This window comes from Haemaphysalis longicornis, unplaced genomic scaffold (genome assembly GCF_048455015.1).
Source record: "Haemaphysalis longicornis isolate Haplotype H1 unplaced genomic scaffold, Haemaphysalis longicornis Haplotype H1 scaffold_1, whole genome shotgun sequence".
Lineage (NCBI taxonomy): Eukaryota > Metazoa > Arthropoda > Arachnida > Ixodida > Ixodidae > Haemaphysalis > Haemaphysalis longicornis.
The window spans coordinates 216,229,287-216,241,612 of record NW_027526203.1 but is presented as its reverse complement, the minus strand read 5'-3'; the positions used below and the strand labels follow the sequence as shown (position 1 = coordinate 216,241,612).

At 46.6% G+C, this 12,326-nt stretch overlaps 1 protein-coding gene across 6 annotated transcripts in view; it reads left to right on the top strand.

Moving 5' to 3' along the window:
* Nup214 (nuclear pore complex protein Nup214) overlaps positions 1-12,326 on the top strand; it is a 221,979-nt gene that overhangs the window by 63,133 nt on the left and 146,520 nt on the right. For all 6 annotated transcript variants that reach the window (XM_077673352.1, XM_077673339.1, XM_077673343.1 and 3 more), the window contains exons 11-12: positions 9,735-10,513; positions 11,629-11,661. In XM_077673352.1, the coding sequence (XP_077529478.1) occupies positions 9,735-10,513; positions 11,629-11,661 (812 nt within the window). The remainder of the gene's footprint in view (positions 1-9,734; positions 10,514-11,628; positions 11,662-12,326) is intronic.

Below are 12,326 nucleotides of genomic sequence, written 5' to 3'. Positions count from 1 at the left end.
GTGTCGTGTTGTTGCTACTTATACTTAGGGCAGTGTGCAGTTAGGCAGGTTTCAAAATTATGTCACTCATCATTATCATCATCAGCCTACTCAGGTCCACTGTAGGACGAATGCCTCTCCCATTGACCTCCAACCGCTCCTGTCCTCTGCTGCTCTAGTTTACTCTTTGCCCTTGAACTTCCCTATTTCATCCCTCCGTCATGTTATTGGCCTTCCCCTCCTCTACACCCATCTCTTGGTATCCACTCTGTTACCATAATTGCCCCGCATGGGGCACCTTGAGTAATCTTGGTGACGGTGAGTGGCGACACCGCGTACCCCGAGCCCCCCATACTTAAGCTGTTACCTACCGTGGTGAGAATTTGAAAGGTGAAGGGTTAGAAGCCGTGAACGGTGGCCGTCGGAGCCCTGGTCAAGCTCCGGCCGATGGGCTCCCTGTCTGTCTATCAGGCTGGGAGCTCCGGGAACTCTTTGACCATCAGGGTAACGCCAAAGAAGAAAGTACCCCCATCCTCTGCTTTATACTATGTCGCATGGTATTTTCGAAACCCTCTCTTCCAAATGATCGGGCCCCAAAAAGGGCCCACACCGATGTAATATTCAAACCTCTGCCCAACATGAAATTTAACGCCCCGGACAACTTTCCTCGCTTCTTAGAGATACAATCTAAGAACAAGGAATCTCCAGTTACCTGCAAGTCGGTCTTCTTAAAGGAGCCATGAAGACAAAATACAAGTTGGGTTGATTAGAAAGACTGCTTAGTCCCGATAACAATGATCCCAATATCATCGCAATCTTCGAAAAAATAACAGCGATATTAAGGAAAACGTGTGAAGCAGTCGCGACCCCCTAGCCAATTTCCCGCAACTTTTCTATGACGTCACGGAACCTTGTTTGTGCGATTGGCGGCCGCCTAACTGACCTCTCGCGACGACACATGACTGGACGTCTGTAATCCGGCCTCTAGTTCCATTTGACCGCATCACTTGAACGCTAACGTGCAGTTAAGGCACTGAAAATTATGTTTTATTGTGGGCCCGTATGACGTCATTCTTGCTCATAACACGTCACTGTGGCGCAAAATTTGAAAGTTTTTAAATACTTCTTGCTTTCTTTTCGTTAAAAAACATATTTTGCGGCTCTAATGGAGCTGAGTGACATACTGAATCCTAGTTCTTTCAAATTAAAAGAAGTTGTATTTTCTCTTCATGGCTCCTTTAATTGCCAAGTTCATTGAGAGTGTAGTTGGCGCGAACTACAAGGCAAAGAAGCTGACATCGGGGCACGTGCTTGTAGAACTATCTACTAAAAAACAATCTGATAGTCTCTTGAACCAGACCGAATTACTTGGCCTTGAAATAGCTGTAACGCCACACCGGAGCCTTAACAGCTCGCAGGGCATCATTTCCGAGACGGACCTGTTCAATGAAAGTGAGTCTGACTTCCTCGAGGGCATGCGTGACCAGGGCGTTACTGCGGTAAGAAGGATAATGATCAGACGCGATGGCAAAGAAGTAAAAACGAAACCTGTGATCCTAACTTTTGACCGAAGTGTCCTACCCGAGTCTGTCACTGCAGGTTTCCTTCATTGCAACGTACGACCTTACATACCCAACCCACGCCGCTGCTTCAAGTGCCAGTGGTATGGGCACAGTACTACCACCTGCCGCGGAAAACTGACATGCGCCAAGCGCGCAGGACATCATGACCCTTCAGAGAACTGTGCTTCTAACGTATTGAAATGTGCCAACTGTGAACAACCCCATGCTGCATGTGCTAAATTCAAAGCCAAGAAAGAAATCATAAACATGAAGGTCACCCAGAACATCACCTATCAAGAAGCACGACAGAAACACTTAATGTTTTTGCAAAGGTATGCCGATGCAGCTCGCCGGGGGGCGGAGCGGCGTCTTGTCACGGCGGCCACCCAGTACTGCGAAGCAGACTTGGTGCCGCCCCAGCCCCCCCAGGTGCTGCCCAAGGCAGCCCAACCATCCGACACGACACCTGTGGCACCCGCAAGTGTTGTGTTAGCTGCGAGTGTGAAGAGTGACGGTTCTGCCGTCAGTCCTCCTTTTCTGGCTGCCAGACTGCAGGCGGCCATGGACGTAGATGTGGTCGGTCCCACGACCACTTCTGTGTCCAACAAACAGTCGGGGACGGCAGGGGCTCCTGCCTCCACTTTGAACATATCCCGAGGTGGAGCCCGCAAGGACTCCATCTCGTCACTGTCACACCACTCACATGATGACATGGAGGTAGCACCGTCTCGGCCAGTGCCAAAGGCGGCAAGAGGACAGCACACTATGGCGGGGCGAGGCAAAAAGCCACCAGCCACCCGTGACACAGGACCAAGTCAGAACTGAAAGATAGTATACATCTAGCCCTATTCCTCATCTACACCAGCTAAAATCTCCTCCCTAAACATTTATGGTAGCACAAATAATTACACAGTGGAGCTGCCGGGGCCTTATTAAAAACCTAGATGATATATATGAAATCCTACACAAAACGCAATCAGCCATCCTATGTTTACAGGAGACACACTTGAAACCTAAGCACACCAATTTCCTGAACCAATACTCAGTATTTAGGAGAGACGGAGATAGCTGCACGCACTGCTCTGGTAGCGTAGCTATAGTTACGCAAAAATCTATCCCTTGCCAATCTCTTCAATTGCGTACCGCCCTAGAAGCGGTTGCAGTCCGGGCAATTATTTTGAACAGATTAACAACAATTTGCTCACTATACATTCCCCGTGAATATCGTTTATCTAGCTCTGAATTTGAGTCTCTCATAGATGAGCTGCTGGAACCGTTTCTACTCGTAGGTGACCTGAATGCACACAGCCCACTATGGGGATCTGAACCCACAGATTCCCGGGGCCACTTGATAGAAAAATTCCTCTTCTCATCCGGAGCTTGTCTCTTTAACAAAAAAGAGGCGACATATACAACACTACACACAATACATACTCACACATAGATTTGGCGATCGGCTCTTCTGTCTTCTTTCCGGCTGTTGAATGGGAAGTGGACGACAACCCCTATGGAAGCGACCACTTCCCTGTCATCTTGAAAGGCATTGATAAAGCCCGTAACAGTTCCATCTACCATAAAAAGTTTAAGGAATCTGGTGCTGATTGGTTAAAATTTAAACAATTATCTCAGCTTTCATACACGTCTTTAAGTTATTTGGGCATTGACGAAGCCTGTGAACTGGTGACTGCACACATTCTTCATGCTGCCGAGGGCTCAATTCCGCAAACATCTGGTGCCGCACCTAACACTAGGAGGCCGTGGTGGAATGAAGAGTGTAGGCTTGCACGGCAGGCTCAAAATAAGGCGTGGGGTGTCCTTCGCAGGTACCCCACTACGCAAAACTTGATTTCCTTCAAACGTGCAAAAGCACAAGGAAGACGCATTCGCCAGCAAGCAAAAAGGGATAGCTGGCGCTCTTTCGTAACTTCTATCAATTCATACACAGATGCAGGCAAAGTATGGAACAGAATTAAAAAGTTTAATGGACGGAAAACACACACCCTACCTTTGGTCAACAGTACAGGCGATACCCTAAAGGACCAGGCAAACACACTTGCGAAATACTTTTCATATGTATCGAGTTCTGCTCATTACACGAATGCTTTCTTACGACACAAAACATCTATGGAGAAGAAACCGATTCGTGATAACTGACGAACCATACAACACCGAATTTTCCATAACAGAGCTTTTGGTCGCCTTGGGAACGTGTAAGGCTTCAGCACCTGGGGCAGATAGCATATCATACACAATGATACAACATCTGCACCCACAAACTCTCCGAACACTCTTGCGCTTGTTCAACAAAATATGGGCGGCGGGATACTTTCCGAGAGCTTGGAGAGAAGCAGTTGTAGTTGCCGTATTAAAACAGGGGAAAGATGCCTCACTACCTGCCAGTTACCGACCAGTAGCTCTGACAAGTTGTCTAGGAAAGGTTTTGGAAAAAATGGTAAATAAGAGGCTAATGCATTTTCTTGAATACAGGCATCCTGGACAGTTGTCAGGCTGGTTTCCGATCAGGTCGAAGCGCAACTGACCAGCTAGTTGCCTTTGAGTCGTATGTCAAAGGTGCTTTTATCCACAAACAGCACTGTCTTTCTGTTTTCTTTGCCTTAGAAAAAGCATACGACACAACTTGGCGTTACGGCATACTGCTTGATCTCAAGGCATTCGTTGTGTCTGGACATATGCTAAACACTATTGAAAGTTATTTGTCGGAGCGGACATTTAGGGTAAGAGTAGGGACAGTGGTATCAAGAACATACATACAAGAAAATGGGGTTCCCCAGAGTGGAGTATTAAGCTGTACTCTGTTTATAATTAAAATGAATTCACTTGGGAAATCGTTCCCACCCTCAGTCTCCTACTCAATGTATGTTGACGACGTCCAAATCAGCTTTAGGTCATGCAATCAGTCCATATGTGAAAGGCAGATACAGTTAGGTGTGAACAGGCTTGCAAAATGGACAGAAGAAAATGGTTTTAAATTGAATCCTCACAAAAGTACATGTGTTTTATTCACAAGACAGCGTGGAATTCGTCGAGAACCCGATGTCACACTGAACGGAGAACGGATTGCTGTCAAGAAAAAACACAAGTTTTTAGGTGTTGTACTTGACGGAAAACTAACGTACGTACAGCACTTAAAGAAACTCAAACAAAAATGCCTAAACACCATTAACATTTTAAAAGTGTTGTCACATCAGTCTTATGGTGCTGATAAAGACTGCCTTCTACGTCTCTTTGTGAGTTTAGTTAGGTCACGTATAGACTATGGAAGCGTTACATACGGGTCCGCGTCTAAAACTGCCTTAAAAATGTTAGACCCAGTACTACATTTGGGCCTTCGCCTTGCCTCTGGAGCCTTCAGGACAAGTCCAATCCAGAGTCTTTATGTAGAATGCGACCACTGGTGCCTAGAGCACCAGCGTGCTTATAGAGCACTCCTCTATGCTATTAGGACAATGTCTATGACGAATCACCCATACGATTCTATTGTGAATGACATCTCATCCGCCCATTTGTATTTAGCGCGCCCGTCGATCCCTGCCCCTGTAGCCTTGCTTGCGTGTCAAAGGCCTTGCAGAGGAGATGGGGTGTCTTTAGATGATGGCATAAAAACCTGTATCGCCGATATAGTCCCACCTTGGGACATGTCAACTATTCATTGTGACACATCCTTTAAACAAATTGACAAGCGTCAAGCACCCCGCGAATTGATTTACAGCATTTCTTAAGTTTACAACAGAGATATCCATGCGCCTCTTTTTACACAGATGCTTCCAAGTCTTCTTTTTCTGTGTCCTGTGCTGCATATGGCCCAGACTATGCCAGCACAAGGACATTTAACAGAAATTGTAGCATCTTTACAGCAGAAGCCTATGGTATTCTAATCACAGTGGAACACATTACACAGAACAAAATACAAAAATCAGTCATCTATACAGACTCCCTAAGCGTAGTAACTGCATTGGATTCCTTTAAACCCACAAAAAACGTTATTCTAAACCGCCTTTTTAAAGCTCTTATAACTGCCTTTAAGTCAAAGCTAAAAATACTTGTTTGCTGGATCCCTGGGCACAGTGGCATTCTGGGCAATGAAATTGAAGACCAGAACGCCACTTTGGCGGCCCTCTGTAGTGCTGTTGATGTAGCACAGGTCCCTCACCTCGATCTGAAACCAGTAATCCGGAGGGGAATCCGTAAATGCTGGCAGCACATGTGGGACACACACACAGACAACAAGCTCCACTCAGTAAAACCAAACCTAGGAAGATACACATCAGAAAAACAAAACAGATTCATTGAAGTATCCATTTGCAGACTGCGAATAGGCCACACTTACGCTACACACGCACATCTTTTGAATGGCGCACTCCCACCTGTTTGTAACAAGTGTGGGGAACGGCTCACCGTCCTCCATGTGTTAATTGAGTGCACATTCTGCAATGAAGCCAGAAAACAGCATTTCCCTAAAATATATACCTACAACATTCCACTGCATCCTTCACTGTTTTTAGGAGATGAACCTATGTTTACAAACAAAATTCTTTTACCGTATTTACTCGCGTAATCCTCGCACTCGCATAATCCTCGCACCCCTAATGTGAGCCACCAAAACTTGGATTTTTTGGTTCCTCGCATAATCCTCGCACCCCACACTTTGCAGCGGCGAAAGTTGCCCGCTCGCGAAACCCGCATGGTGCACGCGCTCTCCAACGCGCGCCCTCCCCCGCCGCCTCTCCGTTCGGCGGAGAGCGCTGTGTATCCAAGGCCATCCAGGCACCCTAACAACCTGCATGGCTACTCCCTAACAGGCGCCCTAACACGCTACTCACACTGTCCTTGAGCCCGTTTCGCGCATGTTTCGCGTGCGCGCAACTAGACGGTGTTCGCGCAGCCCGCTGTCGTGTCGTCGTGTCACCGTCGTGGTCCCGCCGTGGAGCGGCAGCAGTCAGTGAGTCACTCGCGTCAGTGGTGGATAGCTCGCTGCCATTTTGAGAACTTTTTGATCTCTTTGTTTTGTGCTTGGTGCCGCTTCGCCATGGGGAGGAACGCCAGCTACACTGCCGCTTTCAAATTGAAAGCGAAAGAGTACGCGATCGAACACGGCAACCGTGCCGCAGGCAGGCACTTCGGCGTCACCGACTTCAACGTGCGTTACTGGAGTAGGGCACGCACATACGACGACGAGATAGGGCGCGCGCCAGAAAGCAAAGGTGGCAATTTCTTGATCGCTGATCGACGGGAGACTGTTTACGTTGTAAATAATAAAATAAAAAGAAATAGCTGCTGTTGGCAACACTGAGCTTACATATACCAGGGGTGAGACAGCTGCGCATATTGCGCACTTTTGATACAAATCTGCTTTCCTGCGCCAGGCTGCTCCAAAAGCTCGAAAATTGCAAAAATTGCGCCAAACTGCTCCAAAACAGTCTGACAGCCAAGGATTTTAACGCTCCCGCCAGTTTCAGTGGGGAAAAATGCTTACTGGCGGCATAATTTTCCAGCACCGCCAAGGTGATCCTGTTGGTAAAGGTTTAATTGATTGATCATTCAATAAAACCCGCATAAAAGTGTCCCCAAGATAGTTTTTTCGAAGGTCACCATGTCGGGTTGCACATGTTATATTCTGGGAGATTTTTAAAGTTTTCCCATGGGAAACAATTGCAAAGTCCTGTAGAAAAAATACGTATGTGTACTCAGGCGACAAACTACTGGTGAAAATTGATGAAAAGACGGCAATTTTCGGAGTGCCGTATCTCCGGAATGACATTACTGGGTGCCGCCATCTTGGTGTGTTGAATATTGGAAAACATGGCCGTCGGGCGAAGGAGTTTCTCGTGGTTCAGGCAGAGTAGAGTGCTCTTCTCTGATCTCTACTGTGGTTTTGGTTATGTTGGTGGCTGGGTTTTTATTTAGTCGTCTAATCTGTTGAGGGAAGTTGCGTGACTCGAAGAACGGGAGTTCATCAAAAACAACGTGGGGCCCGTGAATTCGCCGTGTTTCGGCCTCCAGTGAGAGGCGCGGTGCGTGCTTGAAGTGAAATTTCGGACTCATTGCGGTGTTGTAATAAAACGCTGAATTATTGCTGCCTTTGACAGCGAACTTGCGAGTGGCGGAAATGGGACGATCGACACTGCAGAAGTGGCGGCCAAGGCTACATCGCCGCAAAACGTTCAAGCAGTGGCCGATAGAGGGATGGGCTATTATTGCACGCTAGTAATAATGGTTTATCTATCTGAAGTGAAATTTAATGCCAAGAGGGAGGTGGATAAACATACGAACGTTATTCAAATTGCGATCTTAGTGAATGCGCTCCTTGGGGATTGAAATGGTAGGGCTGGTGGGGTGCGAAGATTTTCAGCTCGCTTTGCGCAACTTTTGCCATGCCTCTAAAATTGTGTGTAAAGCCGAGTCAGATTACAAAAATAATAGTCATTCACATGATAATGAAAATGCCTTAGGATTGCTTAGTTTTTCGATTCGATGTTTTCAACGGCACTCCATGCTATCTATGCATAGCGCCTAAGAATTTATAAATGGCTTGTAAAAAGGTATGCAGTTTGTGCCTTGTAATATTCTAGTTGAAAAAACTTCATTTAAAGGCTGTTTCAGTGTTGTGTACGTTCAAAACCCATTAAAAATTGCACTCCCCCCTTCCCCCCGAGTTGCTAAAAATTTGATTTTTAGGCTCCTAAGGTGACATAATAAATCTCATCACCTGCTCCAAATCAAGGTCCTTCTGCTCCAAAATCGAGATTTCGCTGCTCCAAAAACTGCTCCCAAATCTGATTCAGCTGTCTCACCCCTGATATACAAAAAACGACCGCTACATTTAGCGGGATTGGCACAAGGCAAATTGGCAACACTGTGCACCGGATTTTTTTCCCCGCATAATTCTAGCACCCCTAATTTTGCATTGACTTTTCTGAAAAAAAAGTGCGAGGAATATGCGAGTAAATACGGTAAGTTATCTTGCAGACATCAAGTTTTTAAAACTCATCTCGTACAGTGCGTGACCTAAAAGCCTGCGAGCAGTGAGTGAGGCCCTCATGCTTCCTTTGTCCGCACGGGAGGCCCACTCTCGTCGCATGCTCTTTGGCTCGAGGTGCATCACGTCCCACCCATAATCCATTTCAGCCACCATTATGAGCATCTTCATGTTTTAGTGGAGGGGCCCTCTACACCCATATATAAAGTATTTTAGGATATATCATACTCATCTCACATATTTTAAGCACAAACATGACTATTGAAAGACCACGTAACATAGTTCTGGGGCTCTTTGGTCTTAGAAACCCTTGCACCAATAAACCACAAACATACATACATACGTTACCCTAACTGTCCACCGGTTGTCGGTTAGTCTCACTTCATGGCCAGCCCAAGTCCATTTCTTTTTTTTTATTTGAACTGTGATGTCATCTACTCTAGTTTGTTCCCTGATCCAGGAAGCTTGCTTCTTGTCCCTAAGTGTTACTACTATCATGATTTGTTCTATGGCTCTTTGAGCCGACCTAAGTTTGCTTTCTAGTTGTTAAGTAAGGTGCCAAGTTTCAGCTCCATATGTCATCACTGGCAGGATGCATTGATTGCATATTGTTCCTTTTGAGTGATAGAGGTAGCTTGTCCACACAGAAAAAAAAATTTTACCCCTTCCTAACTAAAGTTGAGAGAAGTGCGAAAGCTTTCTAACTTCAAAACTGCGTCTAAGGTACGTCAAAACCTTCGCTAAAAGTGCGTCCAATTGATGGTCAAACCTGCAAAGACCTAAATTGCAAACGAAGAACGAACCCATGCAACAGTTTCTCGCACAAACATACCTACGAACAGTCTAAATGTATATTGATATGGGGTTTATGACAAAGGTATACTATTGTACTCCTTCGTGATCGATGTGTGTATTGTCCTATCTAAAACCCTTCTTTTTTCGCGATTTTCAAGTAACTATTTTGACCCAATGGAAGCCCGGTTTTACGCGCGCGCCTTGTGTCCGGAGATCTTATCAGAGCTTTTCGGTCGATCAACTGGTCTTTGGGGAAATGTGACAGGACACCATGGGCCCCACTAAGACAGCTTTTGTTTTAAAAAAAAAGCAAACGTGGGAGAGGGTTGTTTTGCTCGTCCTGCTAACCGGTTGTTGTTACGTGCTGCTGGACTGTCCATCGTGTTCCTCTTCTCTCACAGAAACGGCTCCAGTTGCCTCATTCTCGAGCCAGCCATCATCCGTGGGCAGCTCGTTTGTTCCCGTTGCCACGTCTGCTGCTGCCGTTGCCGCCACTGCTCCTTCTGCTGGCAGTGCTGCACCTACTTCGCTGTTTGCATCGGCACCTGCCTCGTCTGCGGGAGCCGCGTTTTCGTTTGCCTCCAGTGCCAACAGCGTCTTCTCGTTTGGTGGCTTTGGAGGCAGCGGGGTCTCCCCTTTCACAGCTGCGTCCAGGCCAACGCCACCCATGGCCTCGACGGCGGCCCAAAGCCCAGTTCAGTTTTTGGCCGCGTCCGTACCTTCGTTTGCTGGCCTCGCAGCAGCGGCCACAACGGCTGCCCCAGTGGCCACGAGTGCGGCACCTGCTGCACCGCCACCGCTGCTGCTAAGCCAGCCGTCGTCTGTGAGCGGCAGCTCCTTCATGCCCGTAGCCACATCTGCGGTTCCACCTGGGAGTGCGGCTACCTTTGTAACGGCCGGTGTGACTTCGCGTCCTGCGGTGGCAACTGGCTCCACCGGCTTCCTGTTCAAGCCAGCCGCAAAGACAGATCCAGGAGGTGCTACCTTCCGATTGGCAGCAAGTGGGCCGCCAGCAGCAGCGACACCCGTGGTAGCATCGGTGAAGCCGGCAGTAGGGCCAGCAGCCTCAGCGAGCACGCTGGCAGCAAAGACCTTTCTGTTGACTGAACCCTCTGCCCACAAGGTCGCCACTCCTCCAGCAGCGGTGGAAGTGCCTCCTCCTTCAGAGCCCGAAGAAGAGGTATAGTATTAGCTCATTCTTGGCGCCACGAGGGAAAGTTGCTCAGTAGAGAAACAAACTTTCTAAAGGCTGGTGGGGATGCAAAGTTAGATATGTTGTAGATGTGGACCAGCAGTAAGAAGCACTGCAGTCAAATATACTCATAACTAGCTACAGGATGCCCATCAATGGGTTAGCATAGTCGTTTGGACAGGGAAAAAAATGAACTACGTACAAGTCGAAATATAGCTAGAGATTTTTCGCTAAAAAGTTTGCCGAAAAGTCACCCCTCAACCTTTATACCAGTCGTTGGCTTACTTTTTCCCCCATTTCCCGGCCGCAAGGTAAGGGGGTCAACCTATATTCTGGTTTGACCTATATTTCGACTTATATGGTATAAGCAGTACATTGATATAAGCGATGGGGTCTGCTAAACCGTGAAAGAATCTTGCGAAGTGTGCAAAAGCGCTTGTGGAATCTTTAGGGAATGCGTTGGAGCAAACGGGCAGGTTTGATTGTCACAATGGCTACATTTCTTTACTTTTGCGTGGAAACAGGAGGAGGCATCGTTACCCTAAAAGTTTTCCAGGACTGTTGCGAGAGGCAGTTAGGTGTCCTCAAAGTGCACACTGCCCTACGATCCTCCTTATTGTTTTATTTCGCACTCCACTTGAGGTGGTAAACTATGACATTCACTTCCTGCCGTAGACACCGCAGATGCCTTGGACAGTGCACACTCTGCTTACCAGTGAAGCAGTGTGTGTGGATCAGTAGTTCATCGTGAAGTTGCTCATTATACATAAATCGGGTGTTCATTACATGCAATGTATTTAAAATAGAGCACATATTGTAACAGTAAAGTAATTGCGGCCATTTTTGTCAGCAAGGAGTCTTGCGAGCACTGTGTGCATTTAAAATTGTTATCCCTACTGTGCTTTTCAATTTTTCTTGGTAGTGCTAGAGTAGTGCTTGTAAGGGGTCAAATTCTTAATAATGGTAGCCTGTGGAGCAAGGTTCACTGACTACCGAGTGTGATCCACGGTGTATTCGGCAGTTATAGTGTGTTCAGATGCTTAAAAAAACATTTATTTACCGAACAGTGAAAGCTTAGCGTGTCAAACAAATTGTGTTTGCAGGAATACCAAGATGAAGGACCGCGGAGTCACAAGGTAAGCTGAGAGTTTCCTTAAGGGGCATCAGCATGAGGAATATAGTGTTTTCCATCACCCCTAGCCTTCTGCATTTACGTGACAGTGTGGAGGTTCAAAGGATGTGCGAGGCGAATTTAGCTATGATTTGACTGCTTGGCTTTGAGCATGAACACTAGGCATGTTCGAGTAGGTATTTTTGCTTTCAAAGTGGGTGCAAAGCGGATAGGGGTTTTGCTTAAATGCGAAGGGAAGGAAATATGTTGCAATTGCCAATTTATGCAAACTGATATTTACAATTTCACGGGTAAGCTTGACTAGCTGGTACGCAACAAGAGAGGCTCGTCTAAAAGCATTTACGAAGAATTTTGTATTGCATGAAATAAAGCAGTTAACCTTTAAAGGAGCCATGAAGGGAAAACACAAGTTTGGTTCATTCGAAAGATTGCCTCGTTAGAACCATAACGACACCACTTATAACGCAAACTTCGCTCAAATAATGATGATGATGGTTGGATGTTAATGGCGCAAGGCCAACTGGGGCAAAGAGCGCCAAAACAGTGGTTAAATATGAGAGGTGAGAACGTAGACACTGAAATCAGTAAGTAAGAACAAAAGTAAAATCAATAAAAGACAGTGAGGATGGCTGGTTTCGCTCAAATAAGCTACATAATTAGGAAAAAAGG